The 26,598-nt window shown below is 43.8% G+C and overlaps 1 protein-coding gene across 1 annotated transcript; it reads right to left on the bottom strand.

Moving 5' to 3' along the window:
* On the bottom strand, nucleotides 1–26,330 carry mcm2 (minichromosome maintenance complex component 2). Its single transcript, XM_061932327.1, has 20 exons — nucleotides 26,195–26,330; nucleotides 24,851–25,032; nucleotides 24,609–24,781; nucleotides 21,453–21,583; nucleotides 21,239–21,377; nucleotides 21,061–21,158; nucleotides 18,492–18,613; nucleotides 13,865–14,072; nucleotides 13,657–13,791; nucleotides 13,394–13,585; nucleotides 12,032–12,125; nucleotides 11,844–11,922; nucleotides 7,734–7,905; nucleotides 7,540–7,666; nucleotides 7,332–7,444; nucleotides 1,534–1,698; nucleotides 846–920; nucleotides 589–771; nucleotides 357–512; nucleotides 1–207 (listed from the first exon to the last, which is right to left on the bottom strand). The coding sequence occupies exons 1-20, from the start codon at nucleotides 26,198–26,200 to the stop codon at nucleotides 97–99; spliced, it is 2,661 nt and encodes an 886-aa protein (XP_061788311.1). The 5' UTR covers nucleotides 26,201–26,330; the 3' UTR covers nucleotides 1–96.
* Between the last annotated feature and the right edge of the window lie 268 nt (nucleotides 26,331–26,598).

Here is a 26,598-nt window from a genome sequence, read left to right as displayed (position 1 = left end):
TTTAACAAAGACAAGTTTATTCAGGAACAGTTGGAAGTTGAGGAAAAAGGTAACATGTACACGTATTTACACGCGCTCCAACTCCGGACGCGCCTCTTAGAACTGCTGAAGGATGAGTTTCTTCTTGCCGTCATGGCTGAAGCGGTTGCCGCGGAACAGCTCGCTGTCGTAGAAGGCCGACAGGCTGTGGATGTTGATCTGTCTCGCCTGGGGGAGGACAGTGACATCATTTAGCGTCAGGATTTTTTAAACACGTTAGCAAGTTGACCTGCAATGATTAGCATTTGTTTTGCTTGGGTCTCATTAGCATTACATCATCTTGTCATTTAGCACAGACTTGTTTACAGTGAACTCGCCTTGTCCTGCAGGTCCTTCTCTGGCACCTCCACGGTGTCGTTCTGAGCTCCGTAGCGGTTCCTCTGGTAGGCTACCTGTTCAGCCACCAGCTGCTTGAGGATGAAGAGCAGTAGCTCGTTGTTGTCTTTGCGGTACGCCAGGTACCGGGCAAAGGTCTGCGGAGGAGAACACCGTGAAGACCAGAGCGCAAACTTGCAGGGACGGTCTTTGGGCGGATGTATTGTATTGCACCTTCCTCATGCTCCTCATCACGCTGAACTTTTGCGTGTCGATGAAGCTCTCCAGCATGACGCGGATGGCCATGTTGACGTCGTCCTCAATCACGTAGTCCCTCAGGTGCATCTTGGCGTGGGCCTCGGCCAAGCGGATCATGGACTCGATGTGGCGCACCGTGATGGGGATGCTGCCAGTGGCCTGTTGGTGGCAGGGCGCGGCCGTTAGAAGGCCGGTTTTGAAGATAGACGCCAGAACGTGGGGGTTTGACTCACCATAGACTCCTTGCGCAGGTCACTGTAGATGCGAGCCACCTTGTCCTGGTCCATCTGGTTGAGTTTGGGATGAACCTGCACCAACACTTGATGATTATTGCCACGTCTCGCCGCTATTTGTCAGGTCTGTACATTTCAAAGTTAACTTCCAGCGTAGTCACTCCATAGTAACATACGACCGCCAGACAATTTTAGCTGCCTGACCAGGGCTCAGAAAATCTGCAGAGACTCCTCCCACCCCCAGCAAGGACTGTTTTTACTGCTGGACTCTAGAAAGAGGTTCCGCAGCCTCCGTAGCAGAACCTCCAGGTTCTGTAACAGCTTCTTCCCTCAGGCGGTAAGACTCTTGAACGCATCATAATAATCCCCTTAATTCCCCCCAAAAATGGATTAACTCGTTGGAATATAAAGACAATATAACATACATCCATAAACGTGGATGCATATGCAATAAGTGCAATATATTTATCTGTACAGTAATTTATATCTGCACCTTATTGATTTTTTATCCTGCACTACCATGAGCTATCCATCCATCCATCCATCCATTTTCTACCGCTTATTCCCTTCGGGGTTACCATGAGCTAATGCAACGAAATTTTGTTCTTATCTTTACTGTAAAGTTCAAATTTGAAGGACAATAAAAAGGAAGTCTAGGTCTAAGTCCAAGTCAACAGACAAACCGTACCCTCTCCTTGGCGTAGATGATGTACTTCCTCAGGAGGTCCTGAGGAACGGGTGGCACATTCGACGTGTTGGGCAGAACCACTTCCTCCAGAACCACGCCCCCTTCCTTGTTGCTGGGGTGATGCTTCTTGTGGGAGCCCACCACAAAGCGAGCCAACATCTCATCCTGCACACAAGGAACACATCAGAGAAAACCTTTCATAGAGCCTCTAATGGGGGGGCGCCACTAAAAAGCTGCTGCAATAACTTCATTCAGTCCCTCCAGGACTTTTTTGATTATTGACTTATTTTTCAGTAACATTTATTCAACTTGAGATTTGATGAAATTGTTTTAAGTGTTCCTTGTAACCTTAACCGCAAAAAGCACACAACATTTTGAAAACAAAAAAGGAATTGATGTTTAACTCATTTTATACCAAAGACTTAAAAGTAGACACTATGTCAGTGGTGTCTAACTCATTTTAGATCGGGGGCTACATGGAGAAAAATCTACTCCCAAGTGGGCCGGACTGGTAAAACCACGGCACGATAGCTTAAAAATAAAGACAACTTCAGATTGTTTTCTTTGTTTAAAAATAGAACAAGCACATTCTGAAAATGTACAAATTATAATTGTTAGAACAATTATGTATATATTATCACACAACTCTTATGCTTAAAGGCCGTTGCTATAGTTATTATCAATTGTGCTGAAGTTGCACTTTTTTATCTGTGCAAAGGGACATCGTCTCGTATCAGTGTTAGTTTCCAGAATCGGCCTGCTGACTGCCAAGGGCGAACATAGAGTACCGAGACGCAGACAAAGCAGAGACAGAGCGATACCACGAGTCTCAGCACATTTGCATTTCATAAATAGTCATATATTGTGTCTAACTGGGGCTGTTGAGATTACCCTCTTCCCTCAGCGACAGCCTCAGTGATGTAACCAGGGACCTCCCAAATAAATAGAGGAAGTACGTGGGCAGGATTTTAGAGCGTAGTTTGGATCTGTAACTCAAGTAAAGCCCAAAAACGTCTCTCCTCAATGAGCCAAATTGAACTCTGTCTCTGCATGATTCCTTGCTTCTTGTCTGTTTAATAGATGTCATCAGTGTTTGAACCTGACAATAATGTTGTTGTTTTTTTTTTACACTTGCATGTTGCAGTTAATAGCATTTATTGCAGTTAACTGGTCGTTATTTATACTTTCTGAATAAATTATGTGATAATGTTCATCAGTCAACTCATTGGTGTTAATTTTCAATCTATCGAGATAAAAAAAATATCAAAATCAAATTACAGGATGTTATTTATGTAGTTTTCTCATTTTTCTCGACTGGTGCACTAACGTGGTTTATTTTTTTTTTTTTTTTTTACATATATAGCATCATCTACAAAGATACAAAGAATTGCTATTGCGACATCCAGTGGACACATTTAGAACAGCTGTTTCTTTCATTCAAACATTTCAGCTCATTTTTATACTTAGTAAACTCATCCTGTGGGCCGGATAAAACCTGTTTGCGGGTCGTACGCTTGACACCCCTGCACTAGATCATACTTTGAGCTCATTGTCGAATTACTTTACTGTTTTAATTTATTATAACTAATAGCAATAGTTGGTTATAATTGTAGAAAGAAACGCTACCAGTCGTCCACAAGTCACTCACATTCCCCGTGTATGTCTTAGACTTGAAAAGTCTTTGTCCATCTTAAACATTCAATTATGTTCCAACACATTAAGAGCATTTGTGAACTGTTAGCGATTTATAGCGCATACATTTGTTGGTAAATGAGGGACGATGAGGGATTATTGTCTCACTTCAACATCTCTAACATGTTCGATAAATGCTGCCTCTTTGCTCGGTCAGTATTGCAAATGAAAATCTGTTCTTAATTGTCTTACCCTGGATAAATGAATGTTGAATAAATATATGTCAACTATGAAGTAGGGTTGTATGGTATACCAGTATTAGTATAGTACCGCGATACTAATGAATCATATTCGGTACGATACCGCCTCTGAAAAGTACCGGTGCACCCCGCTCCCCTGTCGTCGTCACGTCGTGTCATTGCTGGTTTACGAGCAGACGAGCATGTTCGGCAGCACACAATCACGGAGTACTTACAAACAGACACAGTGTGTAGACAGAAAAGGGAGAACGGACACATTTTGGTTTAAAAACCAACGATAAAGGTGAAGTTATAACACTGAAACGCCCTCAGAAAGAGGTGCTTTAAGAACTACTGTTAACAGAAGTGTAGATAGAACATGTTAAATGAGAAAATAACCAGATATTAACAGTAAATGAACAAGTAGATTAGGGATGTCCCGATCCGATATTTGGATCGGATCGGCCGCCGATATTTGCCAAAAAATGCGTATCGGCAAGCCATGGGAAAATGCCAATCCAGATCCAGTTAAAAAAAAAAACTCCGCTCCGTGGTTTCCAACGCACCTATTTAAATAATACATTCTATTTTTCTGCTGCTCCCTAATTTCCGTTCCGCATTTTCCAGCACACCTTCAACACATCCACAGGTCTGTGGATTCTCACGCAGTTGCTTTTAGCTGCTGGCATTACACGACAGGCTCTTCTCACTCTTTCCTTTGTCTCCCTCTCACAGACAGCAAGCGCACCTTCTAACGCACGTCACATACTGTCACGTCATACGTCACATACGTATACGTCCTCTCCCAGCAGAGAGGTAGCAGCATGGCTAACGTTAGCTGTGATGCTAGCGCAGCCGTGTGACCAACGTTCTCGCTAAGGTGCGCGGTTGTGCAATTGCGCACTGCTCAAACGTCCTCTGCGCACGGCAATTATATGCCACGCACAAAATCAAATAAAAAAATAAGCGCATAACAATTTTCGACACACGGACACGACAGAGAAAACAGTTTTCGTCATCATTGTTCAAATATTGTAACGTCTGTCGAGACGCTTATATCTCCATTCGGTGCCACACGTCCACACCATCAAAATGCTGAGGCAAAAATTTCCAGATCAACACCGTATGAAAAAATTACTGATTTTTTTTAGTTGTGATTTCCTTCTCTGCATGAAAGTTTAAAAGTAGCATATATTAATGCAGTATGAAGAAGAATGTTTTAATGTAGACATGCAAGTCTTGAAAGAAAATTTTGAAAATCAAGACTACATTTCCTGCAAATGGGTTCATTTCTAATGGCCGTGCGCGACCCGAGGGTCCCTGGTTCAATCCCCACCTAGTACCAACCTCGTCATGTCCGTTGTGTCCTGAGCAAGACACTTCACCCTTGCTCCTGATGGGTGCCTTGCATGGCAGCTCCCTCCATCAGTGTGTGAATGTGTGTGTGAATGGGTAAATGTGGAAGTAGTGTCAAAGCGCTTTGAGTACCTTGAAGGTAGAAAAGCGCTATACAAGTACAACCCATCCATCCATCCATTTTCTACCGCTTATTCCCTTTTGGGGTCGCGGGGGGCACTGGAGCCTATCTCAGCTACAATCGGGCGGAAGGCGGGGTAACAAGTACAACCCATTTATTTATTATTTATTTAACTTTAGATTTATTCTCATATCAAACTCTGTTGGCTGTCTTTTTGACACTTACATCCGGCGCCCCCCTCCACACCCTGGATTATAAATAATGTAAATAATTCAATGTAATTATCTTGTGTGATGACTGTATTATGATGATAGTATATATCTGATAGTATATATCTGTATCACGTATGTAAAACGTATTCGAGTGTTACCATTTAGTGGTCAATTGTACGGAATATGTACTTCACTGTGCAACCTACTAATAAAAGTATCAAAACACATAGAATCATCATACTGCTGTGATTATATGCATCAAGTGTTCATTCAAGGCTGAGGCAAAAATATCGAGATATATATCGTGTATCGCAATATGGCCTTAAAATATCGCAATATTAAAAAAAGGCCATATCGCCCAGCCCTAGTTTCAATGATGCCATTTCTGTTTGTCATGTATAATTTTGTCTATTTTGTGTTTATCCTTGAATAAACAGGTCAGTTTCTTGTTACCAACCATTGTGTATTATTCAAACTCCCCTAATTCAGCTGGCTAGTTGTTATCAAGAGTACTAAAACCCTTTTCAACATGATTCTGACAACTAAGTACCGGTAGGCTAAATAACTTTAAACTTTAATACATGCTCGGATAGGCCAGTATCGGTCAGTATCGGTATCAGTCAGTATCGGTATCGGATCGGAAGTGCAAAAACCTGGATCGGGACATCCCTAAAGTAGATTAATAATTCATATTCTACCACTTGTTCTTAATAATTTTGACAAAATAATAGAATGGAAAATGACAATATGTTACTGCATATGTCAGCAGCTAAATTTGTTTGCTTGCTTACTAATAAAAGACAAGTTGAGTATGTTCACTATTTTACTTAAGGACACACTTGCAATAAGAAACATGTTTAATGTACCCTAAGATTTTTTGTGGTCCCCTTTATTTACAAAAGTATCAAAAAAAGTACCGTATTTTCCGCACTATAAAGGCGCACCTAAAAACCACAAATTTTCTCAAAAGCTGACAGTGCGCCTTATAACCCGGTGCGCTTTATATATGGATTAATATTACGATTTATTTTCATAAAGTTTCGATCTCGCAACTACGGTAAACAGCCGCCATCTTTTTTCCCGGTAGAACAGGAAGCGCTTCTTCTTCTACGCAAGCAACCGCCAAGGTAAGCACCCGCCCCCATAGAACAGGAAGCGCTTCTTCTTCTACTGTAAGCAACCACCCGCCCGCGTAGAAGAAGAAAAAGCGCGCGGATATTACCGTACGTTTCGTTTCCTTTGTGTGTTTACATCTGTAAAGACCACAAAATGGCTCCTACTAAGCGACCGGGATCCGGTTCATGAAAAGACGCAATCTCTCCATCCGCACACGGATTACTATTTCACAGCAACTGATATTCCTGTGAACCGCACTGTGGATACAACGGGAGCACGTACGGTGAATATTCGCACCACAGGGAATGAGAAGTCATCCTTCACTGTGGTTCTAGCTTGCCATGCTAATGGCCAGAAACTTCCACCCATGGTGATATTCAAAAGGAAGACCTTGCCAAAAGAGACCTTTCCAGCCGGCGTCATCATAAAAGCTAACTCGAAGGGATGGATGAAGAAAAGATGAGCGAGTGGTTAAGGTAAGTTTAAGTTTACGCGAAGAGGCCGGGTGGCTTTTTTTACGCAGCTCCGTCCATGTTGATATACGATTCCATGCGCGCCCACATCACGCTGGTTTTAATATATTATTAAAGTTTGACTGACCTATTTGACTGTTTTTTTGACATTCCTTTAGCGCAGTTAGATGCGGCTTACAACACGGGGCGGCTTATAGGTGGACAAAGTTTTGAAATATGCCGTTCATTGAAGGCGCGGCTTATAACCCAGGGCGCCTTATGGTGCGGAAAATACGGTACCAAAATATTGGTATCGGGACAACACTACTATGAAGCAAATGCATATATACTACATTACCCAGAAGGTTTAGCGCCATAGACAGGAACAGGAAGTAGGTCTGAGCTAATTGGGTCATTTGATTAATAAAGAGTTGATCTATTGTTATGCTATGTTGTTCCTGAAGAAAAAAAAAGTATTTTGATTAGACAGTTGATGTGTGAGCGACGCTCAGACACAAATTCCATTGGCTAAAATGATGCTGACTGGCCAAAAATTGAGGGCATTGGACAAAATTTGCGGAGATTGGCGCAATCACTAATTACTGGAGGAACTGTTCGTTTTATCGCATGCCAATGAAAACAATGAAAAAGAGTTTGTGTGTGTGTGTACCTGCACTGGGTCGACAGTGTCTCTGACGACACACAGAACATCGAAACGTGACACTATGGGCTCGGTCAGGTCCACATTCTCAGCAAAGGTCAGAGACGGGTCGTACCTGCCACCTGGAAGGACATGCCCACTGGTCGTTATAACAAACAGTCCAAACACAAGGGCTGCGTCTGACGGTTTTGACGCTTGAGAAGCTTCTAGAAGCTACCGATGGGGTTGGAGGCGGCCATGACGGTGCAGCGTGCCTGCAGCGATGTGACGATGCCGGCTTTGGAGATGGAGATGCTCTGCTGCTCCATGGCCTCGTGGATGCTGGTGCGGTCGGCGTCATTCATCTGGAGAGCGACAGAGTTATATAGCGTGTCGGCGACAGCGTGGCTGGGACACAGAGGTTCCGCCCACCTTGTCAAACTCATCGATGAGGCAGACCCCGCGGTCAGCCAGCACCAGTGCACCAGCCTCCAGCGTCCATTCGCGGCTGACCGGGTGTCTCTGCACGTAGGCCGTCAATCCCACGGCCGAGGCGCCCTGACCTGTAGTGAACACCGCCCTGCTTGCCACCTTCTCCACGTACCTGCAAACAGAAACACGTACGCCATCAACGCTTTAGATAACATTAACGGTTACTACAAAGAAAGACATTGACGACTGTGCAGTTTCCCTGAAGACTGGCCCCACACAGAAAAATTATACAGTATCATTATTACAAAAAAATTTCACATTTTAAATGTTATATATTTCATTTAATTGTTAAATAAAATACACACTTATTTTTTGTTTTTATTTATACAATTTAAATTTTTTGTTTTGAATAGTGTAAAGTAAACCCACTTTTTTTGCTGTTAATTTGTTCCAGGTAAATACATTTCCACGCAGTAGGAAATATTATAAATTCAATAATTTCATAGTGGGAGCAAAAAAAACCTGTTTACAACCTTCTAAATACATTTAGCTGAGATAGGCTCCAGCAGACCCCCGCGACCCCGAAAGGTACAAGCAGTAGAAAATGAATGGATGGATTGTGATAACCTTCTAGACCTAAAATAACACCCTTTAAATTAGAGGTGTCAAACTTGTTTTCATCGAGGGCCACATCGCAGTTATGGCTGCCATCAGAGGGCCGCTTGTAACAGCGAATAATGTATGAATTTGCCTCTGGATATCATAATTAATTATATAAATTGTTTTAAGTAGACTGTCGATTTTACAACATTTTTATGTAAAATAGTGTTTATTTTTTACAACATTTTACGGTAATTGGAAAAATAGCACCACTGTTTTTAGGGGGGGGGGGGGTTATGGAAAAAGCTGGCAGCTTAGTTGCCAGAATTTTTGTGTTAAATTTACATTGGTTTTTACAACACTACCGGGTATATTGTTAATGGAAAAAAGTACAAGTTATTTTTTTATTCTGGCAACTTAGCTGCCAGTTCTGCCATAAAAACAAATGTATCGTTTTTCCATTTACAGTAATACACTGTTAAAAACAAGATTTTACAGTAAAAATATGACAGCTCAGTCAACAGAATTTTAACGCAAAAAACAGTAGTAGTTTTTTTTCAATTTACAGTGATATGCTGTAAAGAACAACGTAAAATGTATTGACATTTTTATTAATTTTATGGGTAGTTTGTTGTAAAGTAAAGTTAATTTTTTTATTTAGACAAAAACATGTTTGGAAGGTATGATAATATATTGAAATATTTGTTGCAATAATGGATACTATTAAGAGTTTAAAAGGCATGCAATTTCAAGCAGTACATATATTTTGTCAAAATTAAAAAATTCAATTACATTAATTGACACATTTCCAGGTGTTTGCGGGCCAAATCAAATTATGTCGCCTTGAGTTTGACACCTGTGCTTACCCTAGATAAATGAATGTTGAATAAATATATGTCAACTATGAAGTAGGATTGTGTGGTATACCAGTATTAGTATAGTACCGCGATACTAATGAATCATATTCGGTACTATACCACCTCTGAAAAGTACCGGTCCACCAACCCCCCGCTCCCCTGTCGTCATCACGTCGTGTCATTGCTGGTTTACGAGCAGACGAGCATGTTCGGCAGCGCACAGTCACAGAGTACTTACAAACAGACACAGTGTGTAGACAGAAAAGGGAGAACGGACGCATTTTGGCTTAAAACTTACGATAAAGGTGAAGTTATAACGCTTTAAGACATGGCTCGCTAGCTAGCAGCGAACGTCCATTCGCGATCTGCAGTGTTTTAGCTACTTCTAAATGAGTAATCCTCGCCTCCATGGCGACAAATAAAGTACGTTTCTTACAAGTATCATCCCTGCAGGACGAGGAATAGCTAAACATGCTTCACTACACACCGTAGCTCACCGGCATCAAAATGTAAGCAAACATCATTGGTGGATCTACACCTAACATCCACTGTAATGATACCAATTACAGTAGCTTATCTAGTCGATACTACTATAATTATGTCGATATTTTTTGGCATCACAACATCTTTCTTTTTAAAAAAAAATTATATTATGTTTATAAACTCAGGAAATATGTCCCTGGACACATGAGGACTTTGAATATGACCAATGTACGATCCTGTAACGACTTGGTATCGGATTGATACCCACTTTTGTGGTATCATCCAAAACTAATGTAAAGCATCAAAACAACAGAAGAATAAGTGATTATTACATTTTAACAGAAGTGTAGATAGAACATGTTAAAAGAGAAAGTAAACAGATATTAACAGTAAATGAACAAGTAGATTAATAATTCATTTTCTACCACTTGTTCTTAATAATTTTGACAAAATAATAGAATGGAAAATGACACAATATGTTACTGCATACGTCAGCAGCTAAATTTGTTTGCTTGCTTACCACTAAAAGACAAGTCGAGTATCCATCCATCCATTTTCTACCGCTTATTCCCTTTGGGGTGGCGGGGGGCGCTGGAGCCTATCTCAGCTACAATCGGGCGGAAGGCGGGGTACACCCTGGACAAGTCGCCACCTCATCGCAGGGCCAAGTCGAGTATGTTCACTATTTTATTGAAGGACAAACTTGCAATAAGAAACATATGTTTAATGTACCTTAAGATTTTTTGTGGTCCCCTTTATTTACAAAAGTATCAAAAAAGTACCAAAATGTTGGTATCGGGACAACACTACAATGAAGCAAATGCATATATACTACATTACCCAGAAGGTACTTTCACTCACTCAAAATCCTTTACGGAAAAAACCACAACACTATTATCACGGTTTAGTTCTTCAAAAATATAGATACATTTTGCTAACATTCAAAGATTAGTATCAATATGAATGGCCCATCGAATCCTACTCAGTGGCCTAGTGGTTAGAGTGCCCGTCCTGAGATCGGTAGGTTGGGAGTTCAAATCCCGGCCGAGTCATACCAAAGACTATAAAAATGGGACCCATTACCTCCCTGCTTGGCACTCAGCATCAAGGGTTGGAATTGGGGGTTAAATCACCAAAATGATTCCAGGGCGCAGCCACCGCTGCTGCCCACTGCTCCCCTCACCTCCCAGGGGGTGATCAAGGGTGATGGGTCAAATGCAGAGAATAATTTCGCCACACCTAGTGTGTGTGTGACAATCATTGGTACTTTAACTTTAACTTTAAATAACACTGCACCAGCGCCACTTAAGCACTTTGCCCAGTTTCCATCTGCTGTGACAACTAGAAACAAACGAGCCTCCCCCAGGGGGCAGTGTAGCGTGCCCAGATGTAAAACCTCTTTTGCACAATCAGCCTTTTCATATAAAGCGATAAAGGAATGAAACGACCTCACAACGAACTTCAAAAGTCTAAAAAAATACTCTTCATTCACAATTGAACCTAAAAAGTGGCTTTGGCGCAATCAAAGCTGCTCACACGGTCACTGAGGTTGGCACTATGTTTGACATGTCAATTTAATATGTATTATATTTAAGCATGAGAACATTTTGTTGTGTGCTTTGAGGTGTGTCTATTAAAATCATGGTTGTTTTTTACAAATGATGACAGATGTGAAGGAGAGCATGTATTGTCTATGTGTGATGATGTAACAGAGGTGTGGTTGTAATGTATAAGTATGTGTCAATGAGAGGGCATTTTATGACTTTTCTTAATTTGATTATATACTATAGTATAATTTTATTGCATGTTTTTGTATATTTTTAATTTAGGTAACCAGGGATTGCAAATGGAAATGAGCTATTTAGCTATAATCTGGTGCAGAACATATCTGTCTTAAAGCTTAATGTCTCTGTGCATTGTCCCTTCAAATAAAGACTAAACTATAGTATTGAAATGATCAGGATCAACGCCAAAATCTAATCACATGTTCCTTAATTCTAACATTTCTTGCAAGTTTGATGAAAATCCGCCAAAAACTTTTTGAGTTATGTTGCTAAATAACTATCACATCACCTCCTGGCAGAGGTACCAATCTAAGCAGTGAACAAATCTGTAATGAAAATATGTACTCTTACTAATAATGGTCAGTAAGTAGCGGTAAGAGACGTACTTGAGGAACTGAGACTTTGCTGTTCCAGGGTCTCCACACAGCAGCACGTTGATGTCCCCTCGCACCCTGTGTTTACCCCCTGAGCAACAACATTGTCACAAAGAAAGAGGATTATTTGCTTTTTCAACATATTGTCAAAAACCTCATCGGCAATTATTATTACTGTAATTATGACCATTTTTAATTACCGGGGTTCTTGGGCTCTCCTCCAAACAGTGACAAGGCGAGTGCTCGTTTGATGTCCTCGTGACCGTAGATGGACGGCGCCATGCTGGCAAAGATCTAAGTACAGATAAGGAAAGAGGAAAGACATCATAGTCTAAACATTAAACCTCTTTATTTGTCTTAGACAAGTCATAATGGTTTCATCATCATTTCAGTGCCAAATCCCCCCAGGCCCAACTAATCTAATGGCTAAATGGGCTGCAGCATTTGGTGTTAATATTTTTTAATATAGTTTTCTCTTGAATAGCGCATTCCATTAGTAAAAAGTTACTTCCTACATTGCGTAATTACGCAGATTCCAAATACAGATCAGCAGGTACCAGAAGGTAAGAAAAGTTGCTTTTGCATAATATTGCGAAACAAAACGCCAGATAATATGACTTACCTTTAAACACACACCAAAATAATACTCATATGTTTAATGCGCAGACAATCCTTCAAGCGGTGCGGCTTCATAGCTTACCAAAGTCGTACTAAAACATTTTGATAGATTTTTGAGCGCCGTGTGTAATGTTCTATATTTTCAATGGAACATTTAAAATGTTGGTTGACACACACACACTGGCCCTAGTGTCTGTCTGTGTTGGCCCTGTGATGAGGTGGTGACTTGTCCAGGGTGTACACCGCCTTCCTTGTCCAGGGTGTACCCCGCCTTCCACCCAAATGCAGCTGAGATAGGCTCCAGCACCCCCCGCGACCCCGAAAGGGACAAGCGGTAGAAAATGGATGGATGGATGGTGTTGTTCACTTGAGACCCATCATAGTGCAGGCTCCACGAATCTCTTATGTTTGACTGCCATCTACTGGTCACACTTATTACACCATGTACCAAATAAAATAGCTTTCGAGGTGGGTCAGGTAAACCAAACTTATTCCTTACATTAGGCGCAACGGGTTATAAGGCGCACTGTCGAGTTTTAAGAAAAAAAAGAAAGGATTTTAAGTGCGACTTATAGTCCGGAAAATATGGTACTGTAGTTTGTAGTGCACGCTATTGCAATTTTTCTCAACCTTGTTTTTTCCTATTAAAAGTTTCATGTTAAAATTGTGCTCAGTTGGAAGGTCCAAGCACGGATTAAACTGATTTTAACTGATTTCAATGCAATGTATTGAGATACTTGTAAACAATATATAGTGAAATATCTTGATACGTGCAATGAGCAAATCTGACCACAAGATGGTGCTGTTTTCTCAAACACTGCTTTACAAAGGGGGTAGAACAGTACCAAATGGTACTTTCAAATCCAACATGCACTGCGGCTGCAGTATGCGAACGTGACAATGGAATAGTGATTAGTGATCAGTAGTGTGTGCGTCCGACTCACTCTTTCGCCGATGCATTCGTCCTTGGAGAGGGCGACAATGGCTTTGACGTCTTCGTCCGTCAGCTCGGCCACGGCCACGCCCTGGTCGCGGCGAGTGACGTGGTTGGCCAGAATGACTGTGGCGAACACGGGGAAGCCGTTGGCCATGTTCAGAGAGCCGTCGTAGTTGTTGTGGTAGATGCCTGTCAGCTCCTTTAAAAACAGGAAACTGATTGAAGTTGGCGAACTGACCGATTGGACTTCTCACAAGGACGTCCACTCACAATCTCATCTCCCGGCTTGCAGTTATCCACCAGGTCCGCTAGCAGGATGGCATCTTTGGAGCGCGGGAGGCGTCCGGCAGCCACTTTTCCGGGGCTTTCCTGAAGGGTGATGCGCTGGTAGTTCTGGTACACTGTCTGCAAGGGCATCGCATTTGAATGAACAAAGTGGCAGAGACGTGGAAGAAGCTTCCGAAAGAAGAGCGCTCACCTCCTCCATGTTGATCTCGAAGGGTCCTTGGGACTGACATTCCGAACACGACCCAGGCTTCACCTCTTGGTTCTGAGACTGGAAGTAGGGGCCCAGCACAAAGTTGCACTTGTTGCAGTTGTACTTGACCATGCCGAGCTGCGGGAGAACGCCGGTGCAGCTGCTCACCACCCCGCTGGTGCGGATCAGCTGGTTCAGGTGCAGCTGCCTGCAAGAGAAGAAAGGGGTTGTCTTTTCTTTCAGATTTTAGACCACAAATTGCATGCATGTCTAATATGTTGCTTTTTCCCCGTTACATGTTGTCATTTCTACACATTCAGATTCTTTGTCATTCAAGTGAGGCCAATATGGCGTTGCATTTGGCCTCAACAAAAACAGTTGGATAAACAACAGAATAAAGACAAAAATATTCAAAAAATAAGTGAAAATAATAAACCAAATAAACTAGGTCACAAATGCAATATAAATATACAAATGTGTAAGTGCAAAAATGTATGTGCAAACAGGGTATGTGCAGGAGTTCTTACAGTTGAATAAGAGTGGATAAAGCAGAGGTAGATAGATAATGTTAAAGTCTGTTTTATAGAGTCTGGGGTTCTTGCAGTTTCGTATTTAATTTACTTACTTTTTAGTAAAACAACTCTGACCTAATGTCAGTTTATTTACGTGGTATCATTGTAGAAATATCAGCCTGAAGTTTTGGTGGAAAAGGGCCTATTGTCACCAAGATTTCGACGGTTATCATCATCACGGTTCTGTTGAATGTGTACAAAATATACTCACACGCTCATAGCCAAGTTTTATTTAAAAAATGAATCAACAAAATAAATAGCCACACAATACACGTGATTGGCAGAAGAAATATGTTATACAATAATATTATATATATTATTATTTTTTGAGTGTTTAAATATGTTTATCTTCTTCTACTCTTTTTAGTTTTAATGTTAAAATCTCCTCTCTGAGCTGCCACCTTAACGTGGTAGAGGAGTTTGCGTGTCCCAATGATCCTAGGAGCTATGTTGTCCGGGGGCTTTAAGCCCCCTGGTAGGGTCTCCCAAGGCAAACTGGTCCTAGGTGAGGGATCAGACAAAGAGCAGCTCGAAGATCTCTATGAGGAACACTGACAAGGAACCCAGATTTCCCTCGCCCGGACGCGGGTTACCGGGGCCCCCCTCTGGAGCCAGGCCCGGAGGTGGGGCACGATGGCGAGCGCCTGGTGGCCGGGCCTGCCCCCATGGGGCCCGGCCGGGCACAGCCCCCATGGGGCCCGGCCGGGCACAGCCCGAAGAGGCAACGTGGGTCCCCCCTCCAATGGGCTCACCACCCATAGCAGGAGTCATAGAGGTCGGGTGCGATGTGAGCTGGGCGGCAGCCGAAGGCAGGGCACTTGGCGGTCCGATCCTCGGCTACAGAAGCTAGCTCTTGGGACGTGGAACGTCACCTCGCTGGGGGAGAAGGAGCCTGAGCTAGTGCGCGAGGTGGAGAAGTTCCGGCTAGATATAGTCGGACTCACTTCGACGCACAGCAAGGGCTCTGGAACCAGTTCTCTCGAGAGGGGCTGGACTCTCTTCCACTCTGGCGTTGCCGGCAGTGAGAGGCGACGGGCTGGGGTGGCAATTCTTGTTTCCCCCCGGCTCAGAGCCTGCACATTGGAGTTCAACCCGGTGGACGAGAGGGTAGCTTCCCTCCGCCTTCGGGTGGGGGAACGGGTCCTGACTGTGGTTTGCGCTTATGCGCCAAACCGCAGTTCAGAGTACCCACCCTTTTTGGATTCACTCGAGGGAGTACTTGAGAGTGCGCCCCCGGGTGATTCCCTCGTTCTACTGGGAGACTTCAATGCTCATGTTGGCAGCGACAGTGAAACCTGGAGAGGCGTGATTGGGAAGAATGGCCGCCCGGATCTGAATCCGAGTGGTGTTTTGTTATTGGACTTTTGTGCTCGTCACAGATTGTCAATAACAAACACCATGTTCAAACATAAGGGTGTCCATATGTGCACTTGGCACCAGGACACCCTAGGCCGCAGTTCCATGATCGACTTTGTAGTTGTGTCATCGGATTTGCGGCCTCATGTTTTGGACACTCGGGTGAAGAGAGGGGCGGAGCTTTCTACCGATCACCACCTGGTGGTGAGTTGGCTGCGATGGTGGGGGAGGATGCCAGACAGACCTGGCAGGCCCAAACGCATTGTGAGGGTTTGCTGGGAACGTCTGGCAGAGTCTCCTGTCAGAGAGAGTTTCAATTCCCACCTCCGGAAGAACTTTGAACATGTCACGAGGGAGGTGCTGGACATTGAGTCCGAATGGACCATGTTCCGCGCCTCTATTGTCGAGGCGGCTGATTGGAGCTGTGGCCGCAAGGTAGTTGGTGCTTGTCGTGGCGGTAATCCTAGAACCCGTTGGTGGACACCGGCGGTGAGGGATGCCGTCAAGCTGAAGAAGGAGTCCTATCGGGTTCTTTTGGCTCATAGGACTCCTGAGGCAGCGGACGAGTACCGACAGGCCAAGCGGTGTGCGGCTTCAGCGGTCGCAGAGGCAAAAACTCGGACATGGGAGGAGTTCGGTGAGGCCATGGAAAACGACTTCCGGACGGCTTCGAAGCAATTCTGGTCCACCATCCGCCGCCTCGGGAAGGGGAAGCAGTGCACTATCAACACCGTGTATGGTGAGGATGGTGTTCTGCTGACCTCGACTGCGGATGTTGTGGATCGGTGGAGGGAATACTTCGAAGACCTCCTCAATCCCACCAACACGTCTTCCTATGAGGAAGCAGTGCCTGGGGAGTCTGTGGTGGGCTCTCCTATTTCTGGGGCTGAGGTTGCTGAGGTAGTTAAAAAGCTCCTCGGTGGCAAGGCCCCGGGGGTAGATGAGATCCGCCCGGAGTTCCTTAAGGCTCTGGATGCTGTGGGGCTGTCTTGGTTGACAAGACTCTGCAGCATCGCGTGGACATCGGGGGCGGTACCTCTGGATTGGCAGACCGGGGTGGTGGTTCCTCTCTTTAAGAAGGGGAACCGGAGGGTGTGTTCTAACTATCGTGGGATCACACTCCTCAGCCTTCCCGGTAAGGTCTATTCAGGTGTACTGGAGAGGAGGCTACGCCGGATAGTCGAACCTCGGATTCAGGAGGAACAGTGTGGTTTTCGTCCTGGTCGTGGAACTGTGGACCAGCTCTATACTCTCGGCAGGGTCCTTGAGGGTGCATGGGAGTTTGCCCAACCAGTCTACATGTGTTTTGTGGACTTGGAGAAGGCATTCGACCGTGTCCCTCGGGAAGTCCTGTGGGGAGTGCTCAGAGAGTACGGGGTGTCGGACTGTCTGATTGTGGCAGTCCGCTCCCTGTATGATCAGTGCCAGAGCTTGGTCCGCATAGCCGGTAGTAAGTCGGACACGTTTCCAGTGAGGGTTGGACTCTGCCAAGGCTGCCCTTTGTCACCGATTCTGTTCATAACTTTTATGGACAGAATTTCTAGGCGCAGTCAAGGCGTTGAGGGGATCTGGTTTGGTGGCTGCAGGATTAGGTCTCTGCTTTTTGCAGATGATGTGGTCCTGATGGCTTCATCTGGCCAGGATCTTCAGCTCTCACTGGATCGGTTCGCAGCTGAGTGTGAAGCGACTGGGATGAGAATCAGCACCTCCAAGTCCGAGTCCATGGTTCTCGCCCGGAAAAGGGTGGAGTGCCATCTCCGGGTTGGGGAGGAGATCTTGCCCCAAGTGGAGGAGTTCAAGTACTTCGGAGTCTTGTTCACGAGTGGGGGAAGAGTGGATCGTGAGATCGACAGGCGGATCGGTGCGGCGTCTTCAGTAATGCGGACGCTGTATCGATCCGTTGTGGTGAAGAAGGAGCTGAGCCGGAAGGCAAAGCTCTCAATTTACCGGTCGATCTACGCTCCCATCCTCACCTATGGTCATGAGCTTTGGGTTATGACCGAAAGGACAAGATCACGGGTACAAGCTGCCGAAATGAGTTTCCTCCGCCGGGTGGCAGGGCTCTCCCTTAGAGATAGGGTGAGAAGCTCTGCCATCCGGGAGGAGCTCAAAGTAAAGCCGCTGCTCCTCCACATCGAGAGGAGCCAGATGAGGTGGTTCGGGCATCTGGTCAGGATGCCACCCGAACGCCTCCCTAGGGAGGTGTTTAGGGCACGTCCCACCGGTAGGAGGCCGCGGGGAAGACCCAGGACACGTTGGGAAGACTATGTCTCCCGGCTGGCCTGGGAACGCCTCGGGGTCCCACAGGAAGAGCTGGACGAAGTGGCTGGGGAGAGGGAAGTCTGGGCTTCCCTGCTTAAGCTGCTGCCCCCGCGACCCGACCTCGGATAAGCGGAAGAAGATGGATGGATGGATGGATGGATGGATGTTAAAAAAAAGAGAAAAGAGTGTTAAGTGCGTCACGTCCTGTTTATTTGATTTCACGCTAATTCACTTCCTGTTGTCATATTGCCTCGGGTATCGATCGATGACTCTGTTCTAAGAGTTAATCTATGTGTTATCAATCACGGTTTTACAATCGTTATTTAAAAAACTGTAATTATAATACTAACCATGGGGAGTTTTACCGCGGTTTATCATTATATTGTTTCTCGTTACATCCCTCAGTTTCACGTATGGCTGTTCTCGCAGTGTGGTACCTGAGTGAGCGGATCTCCTCCACAAGAGGCAGGTTGCAGATGCGCACGTGGATCTCGTGTGCGATGCGGTCATACTTGGGGTACATAGCCAGAACCACTTCTTTAGCCGCCTCGTCAAACACCTGACACATGAGAGGAATGATCAGGTTAGCTTGGCAACAAGCGAAACTACGTTACACGAAGCCCCTGGAAACAGACGACAGTGACAACGTTTACGTGAAGACAATGTTCATATTCTCCTTATGATGAATTTGGGCGGAATTGAAAGCTAGTGATTGATTGGCAGGAGTGAACTTTGCAAACAAAGGGTTAAAAAAACAGAGGCAATGTCCTGTTCTTTGTTCAGCGTAAGGGACTTGGGTGTTTATTTACCTCCGATTGACACAACAACTCTGGTAAAGTATAGGAGTGTCCCGATACAACTTTTTCACTTATGCTACAATATTGATATTGTAGCCTTGAGTATTGGCCGTTACCAATATTGATCAGAAATCAGCACTAATCATACATACTTTTAATAATTTGTAGTGTTGGATGTTACAAAAACTTTGATCAAGAGAAATTAGTCAAACAGAGAACAGCCATAGATGGTAAATGGTAAAAAAAACTAACTGTCTAAAATGAACTAACGCTTTCTTTAAAGGGGTACTGCACTGTTTTTTATTTTGCCTATCGTTTGCAATCATGAGAGACAAAAACACAATCGTTTTGGTTTTTTTTGCATTCCAACATGTAAAAATCGTCTCGTTCTTGGTGGCTAGCAATGCAGCTAACGGGAGCAATCAATTCTACCTTTTAAAAATGCATTCAAAAACTGTCAGCGATACTTCATTTACGTCCCGTAACCTGTATAATAACCAAACTGTAGCAACATTGTTATTGTAGAGCGAACCAAGGAACTATTTTTCTAGCGTAGTAACACATCGGCATACTTCAGTATAAGCTAGCTACTGAAAGCGATAAGCTGGCTTCTACGTCAGCACGCAACGCGTTTGAGTTTGTAATGCACAACACTGCGATAGGACAACAATCTGTACTGACTGAAATAAATGAACAATCAAAGTATTAGCCCAAATGTCATGTGTTTGTTTGTAGACAGCTAGCTCGACAGTCTATGCAGTCAAATAACAAGCATGATGTGCTGTGTTCATGTCTCTCATAATGATTGTGAACGATAGGCAAAATTCCCAAAAAAGTGCAGTTCCCCTTTAAGTCGAAGTGGAGGGATAATGTTTTTTATGGCAACACCTGGGGGTCACAGTTATTCATTAAGTTAAGCTCATGACACAGTAAGTTGAATGATGCGGACACGTTTGTTACTGGATACTTTCGAATATGTTGTCTGCTTTCGAGACTATGTATGTGTAAGTAATATGCAACTATCGTATTGACAAACGTGCCATTTCAGACTGCAATATTGTTCACTTAAAGTTAAAGTACCAATGATTGTCACACACACACACACACACACACACACACACACACACACACACACACACACACACACACACACACACACACACACACACACACACACACACACACACACACACACACACACACACACACACACACACACACACACACACACACACACACACACACACACACACACACACACACACACACACACACACACACACACACACACACACACACACACTAGGTGTGGTGAAATTTGTCCTCTCCAAAGACTATAAAAATGGGATCTATTACCTCCCTGCTTGGCACTCAGCATCAAGGGTTGGAATTGGGGGTTAAATCACCAAAAATGATTCCCGGGCACGGCACCACTGCTGCCCACTGCTCCCCTCACCTCCCAGAGGGTGATCAAAGGGATTGGTCAAATTATTATGTATGTGTAACTGCGAGCTCCTAGTAGCCTATATCCTAAATGAAATAGACTAAAATAGAAGAAAAGACCAACCTTGTGTGCTTATTGGAGGACATTTAGATATTAATAATAATAATAATAATGGATTAGATTTATATAGCGCTTTTCTAGACACTCAAAGCGCTTCACAGAGAAGTGAGAACCCATCATTCATTCACACCTGGTGGTGGTAAGCTACGTTTGTAGCCACAGCTGCCCTGGGGTAGACTGACGGAAGCGTGGCTGCCAGTTTGCGCCTACGGCCCCTCCGACCACCACCTATCATTCGTCATTCATTCACCAGTGTGAGCGGCACCGGGGGCAAGGGTGAAGTGTCCTGCCCAAGGACACAACGGCAGCGATTTGGATGGTAAGAGGAGGGGAGCGAACTTGCAACCCACAGGTTTCTGGCACGGCTGCTCTACCCACTACGCCATACCGCCCCATTATAATAACTGGCTGTCCAGCTTTGCACAAGTAAACACTCTGCAGGACTGCTTACATCAAAGAGTTTAGATCCAAGCCACTCCAAACACCGCCCTTACGACGAGCGTTGTCCTTTTTCTCAAAGTGTGAGCGTATGCTGGAGGGTTTCAATGATCGCGGGTATTTTGATTGCATTCTAAGCTTCTACCGCGCCTGACGCATAGCAGCTTGAAAGTGACATTTTTAACGTCATTTCATGATCTTGTTCACCTTCAACATCTCAGTGGGAGCTTCAGGCAGGAAATAAGCAAGCACGTGCTCCCTGGCTGCAAGGTCTTCATAGTTGACCACTAGACTCTCCTTGTTCTCTGCACAAACACACACATTAGTAGAATATGCAGGACACGCTCACATGCATTGCTGCACACATACAATGGACATGAGCTACCTTTGCACATGTCGCTGATCTTCTCCTTGAACACGTTGTGGCCGCTTTCGTCCACGTGCGTGCGCAGGAAGTTCTTAAAGCGGTTGTAGATCTCTAGCCGGGGGGCGGCCATGGACACCCACTCCCTCACCGTGTGACCCTGCAAGCCGGGTAAGAAGCGTGTCAGTCGGGGTCGTCGACGAGCGGGCGAGGACGCCTTCACACGCAGACAAACCTTCATGTCCTCCAGGTTCTCGATGCTCTCTATCATCTCCTCATCCTCGCCTTCTGTTGTGCCCTCTGCCGCCCGCTCGGCCAGGCGCCTCCGTCGCGCCGCCGGCCGCTCGTCGTCCTCGTCTTCGCTGTCTAAGAGGCAGAATGCAAGACCGTTTGTTTGGCTTTCATGGACGTCTGCTTTTGTTACACATTCTACAACATTTATCCATAATAAGTCGGGAGTTTAACGGTATTATAAATACCAGGGTATTTCGGCATCAAAATCATCACAATAACACCGCGATGTGTGATGGTATAAAATGAAAACTGGGCCAGTGTAGTTTTTTTTTTCGCACTTTTGAACTGGCCAGTCTGGAAGTAGTGTTGTCCCGATACCAATATTTTGGTACCGGTACCAAATGTATTTCGATACTTTTCGGTACTTTTCTAAATAAAGGGGACCACAAAAAATTGCATTATTGGCTTTATTTTAACAAAAAATCTTACATATGTTTTTTATTGCAAGTTTGTCCTTAAATAAAATAGTGAACATACAAGACAACTTGTCTTTTAGTAGTAAGTAAACAAACAAAGGCTCCTAATTTAGCTGCTGACATATGCAGTAACATATTGTGTCATTTATCATTCTATTGTTTTGTCAACATTATTAAGGACAAGTGGTAGAAAATGAATTATTAATGTACTTGTTCATTTACTGTTAATATCTGCTTACTTTCTCTTTTCTACTCAGTGGCCTAGTGGTTAGAGTGTCCGCCCTGAGATCGGTAGGTTGTGAGTTCAAACCCCGGCCGAGTCATACCAAAGACTATAAAAATGGGACCCATTACTTGCTTGGCACTCAGCATCAAGGGTTGTAATTGGGGGTTAAATCACCAAAATGATTCCAGGGTGCGGCACCGCTGCTGCCCACTGCTCCCCTCACCTCCCAGGGGGTGATCAAGGGGATGGGTCAAATGCAGAGGACAAATTTCACCACACCTAGTGTGTGTGTGACAATCATTGGTACTTTAACTTTTAACATGTCTATCTACACTTCTGTTAAAATGAAATAATCACTTATTCTTCTGTTGTTTGATACTTTACATTAGTTTTGGATGATACCACAAATTTGGGTATCAATCCGATACCAAGTCGTTACAGGATCATACATTGGTCATATTCAAAGTCCTCATGTGTCCAGGGACATATTTACTGAGTTTATAAACATAATATACATTTAAAAATTAGAAGGAAGATGTTGTGATGCCAAAAAAATATTGACGTAATCATAGTGGTATCGACTAGATACGCTCCTGTACTTGGTATCATTACAGTGGATGTTAGGTGTAGATCCACCCATGGCGTTTGTTTACATTTTGACACCGGTGAGCTACGGTGTGTAGTGAAGCATGTTTGGCTATTCCTCGTCCTGCAGGGATGATACTTGTAAGAAACTTACTTTATTTGTCGCCATGGAAGCGAGGATTAACATTTAGAAGTAGAAAAAACACTGCAGACTATAGCTACTAGCTAGCTAGCAATGTCTTAAAGCACCTCTTCCTGAGGGCGTTTTCGTGTTATAGCTTCACCTTTATCGTTAGTTTTTAAGCCAAAATGCGTCCGTTCTCCCCTTTCTGTCTACGCACTGTGTCTGTTTGTAAGTACGCCGTGATTGTGCGTTGTCGAACATGCTCCTCTGCTCGCAAAACCAGCGATGTCATGACGACGCGCCGTCATGCCCGTAAAAAACACAAAATAAAATAAAATGGGGAACCGGTACTTTTCAAACAAAGGTATAGTACCGTTTTTGATTCATTAGTACCGCGATACTATACCAGTACCGGTATACCGTACAACCCTATCTGGAAGTAAACTACATCTCCCCAAATTCCCTGTGTAGTGCGAGGTCCTAGTGTGAGAGGTCGTAAAGGAGAGATATAGAGATCATTTTTTGGGACATTTCCTGAAGTTTTCATTAAAATCTATTCATAACTTTTTTTTAGTTATGTTGCTGACAGACAGACCCTGGCCGAAACACAACCTCTTTGGTCTGCGTACTGCAAGGCAAAGCTGCCGCTTTCGTCTGGAGTCTTTCCAAGACGACACATAAGGCCGCTCAGAAGTGGTGATGTTTTAACCCACATTTTCCCCCCCCAATAACATTGAATCAACAGTGGTTTATTTTGGATTTGTTATCCATGTTTTAAGTAGAAAATGTGCCAGGCGGCATCGGTAACCAAAAAAAAAATTTGCAGGGAACACAAGTAATATGAAAAGCTACTTGATAAACCACCACCCGGAAAATATATTGGACACCAAGGAGGCCAAGCCTCAATTTGTTAAAAGTTAAAGTACCAATGATTGTCACACACACACACTAGGTGTGGCGAAATTATTCTCTGCATTTGACCCATCACCCTTGATCACCCCCTGGGAGGTGAGGGGAGCAGTGGGCAGCAGCAGTGGCCGCGCCCGGGAATCAATTTGGTGATTTAACCCCCAATTCCAACCCTTGATGCTGAGTGTCAAGCAGGGAGGCAATGGGTCCCATTTTTATAGTCTTTGGTATTTACATTATTAAATGTTAAATTGTCAGCTAACTTTTCTAAGAATCACCATTTTGCAAAGTTATATAAGATGTCGACGACAGAGGACTCTGAAGTTAAAAAGTTGAAAGACACACACTAACATGAATATGACTGTTTTACAAGTTTATATTGTCACTTTAAAAACACTTAACTGTAAGTATAACTCAAAGATAAATATTATATATATATACACACACACACTTCCTTGATTGTAGTAATAACATAATTAGAACATTTGAGCATTATGTTTGTGTTTAATTACAGTAAGTGAGTTTATCCTAAACATTATTGCCACTTAATTTTAAACATCTAAGTTTTATTTTTCCCTTTTGGACATATACCATAATAATATTGTACCGTTTTCAGAGAAAAGTTGGTGTTTTCCGTTTCCAGGAAGTAAGCAGTGTTGCCTAAAATGCGGTTTTCTGTAATCAAAAAGTTAAACGGTATTACTAACTGTCTGGATTTGCACCATTTATCGTTACATCCCTAGTAGGACACTAGGTGATAGTATTTTGTTGTCTACAGTATTAAGGAATGTTCTGGAATGTTTAGTATATAGTAAAACTCTGAAGTGGGGTCCTCACCGTATAGCAGTCCTCTCCTCAGCCGCCCACTAAGGCCCTGCTCCCGATCCCTCCTCCTCATGGCCTCCTCTGCAGCCGCCCGTGCTCCAGGGGACATCTCAGACAGATCCTCGTCATCCAAGTCCAAACCTTCCGCCTCGTACTGATCCAGCGCTGGGATGGCTCGGTAGTCCCTGCGCACACGGAAAAACACCCGTGAGAATTATTTTCCTCATCCTCCCAGCAAACAAACAATTCCTCACCTCTCCATGCCGTCCCCGATCAGCTCCTCTCCATCGCCGTCTTCCTCCTCCTCCTCCTCTACAGGCAGGTTCCCATCTCCCATTAGACCCTCTGATTCGTCCTCGAAGGGGGGCAGGTCTCTGCCTGGGCTGGAGGTCAAGTCTCCCCTCCTGGAGATCATGTGCTGTGACTCGGATGAATCCTGTCAACATCACATGACATGTTTTCGCCATTCTTTTTGCTCAGTTTAACCTCACAACTGTAACAACTTGACTAGACTCTTTTAAAGAGGTATTAATATCATGTTTTTCTACCCTTGTGGTCTACATAACATGTAATGGTGGTTCTTTGTTTAAAATGTTGCATAGATTATGTTTAACAGACCGTTTTCAAGCTGCTTTCTGACAAGTCTTCTAAGGATGCGCAATTTTGTGAGCGGTCTTATTTACGTGCCTCCACTTAGACTGCGTCGTCTCAACCTTCATCTTTGTTGTAGTTTTTAGCGCATCCATAGCGATTCTACGAACAAATTAAGTTCGAAACTATACACTTCTTTGTGTTGGAAATGGCAACAGCAGAGGATGCACGTGCATGCACGAGCCAGTCTGCCCCACAAATAGAGGATAACAAAAAAGAAGGAGCTTGACTAAATCATCCGACTACAATGGCAGATTTGCGCAAAGCCCTACGGGTAAAAATCTACCATATATAGATAATCAGCTGACATCACACAATGGCCAGATTCCAAACCACTCACTTGAAGGAAGTATGAAGGAAGGCAAGAAATATCTCCGCAATGCCTCCATGATTGATTTCAAATTTTTGGGACTTACGCAGATACCATATGCACAACAGTGAGTACCAATAGGCATAAGCGGGCCACTTCATTAGGTACCCAACCAAATTAGATATGATATTTGGTTGCAATAGGGCTACTGTATATGTTAAAAAAATAGAAACTACTGAAGCAATCTGGCCGCTACAATACTGTCAATAAGTAATAGATTTACTATCTTTGTGATTTTTAATACTGAAAATCATGAGTGTGTACCTAATGAAGTGTCCAGGGCAATGTTTGTGACTCCACACCACATGCTAGTATTGAAGATCAAACGCAGGTTTAGATGAGCGCATTAACGCATTCGAACCAACGTTCACAAATAGATATAAATTAATCAAAATACTTGAATTACTTCCAATTTCATAGGATTTGACTTCGATCATGTTAGTATTATTTATTGACGACAAACGACACTTAAAGCGGATAAACTCTACAAGACGCGATCAAAGTTCGTCACAAAACAAATCATTAGCGGGTTGCTTCAGCGGTGAAATGACTTCGAAAAAAAGTTAAATTAACTCACCGCCATTGTTCTCGTCTGCTTTTCTGCGTTTTGGAGCTCAGGCTTCTCCTTGCACTCTCCAGTCTTTCGCGCCAGTAGAAGTCACGCGGTACAGAAAGCCCGCGAATTCTAATGAATATTTAAGTAGTAAATGACGTTGTGACTTCCGATTGGTCAAGATGACCTAAAATAGGCGGGACTATGGGCAGGACGTTTACGTCAGCTTGTGGTCGGTCCCTGACGAGTTGTTGCAGTACCATTGAAAGCCGGTGGGGGGCAGTGTTTAGAATGGAAGTAAATGTTTCATTATAAAAAGACAAAACACCGACACAATAGTTAATATTGTATAGCGTCACCTTTTTGTTCAATGTATCACTCAGATCAACAATGGAACAGAATGTGATACGTTTTGTAATCTCTCAATA

The sequence above is a fragment of the Nerophis lumbriciformis genome, linkage group LG38 (genome assembly GCF_033978685.3).
Source record: "Nerophis lumbriciformis linkage group LG38, RoL_Nlum_v2.1, whole genome shotgun sequence".
In the NCBI taxonomy this organism is placed as follows: domain Eukaryota; kingdom Metazoa; phylum Chordata; class Actinopteri; order Syngnathiformes; family Syngnathidae; genus Nerophis; species Nerophis lumbriciformis.
The sequence above is the reverse complement of the archived record's forward strand: the minus strand, read 5'-3'. Positions and strand labels throughout refer to the sequence as shown.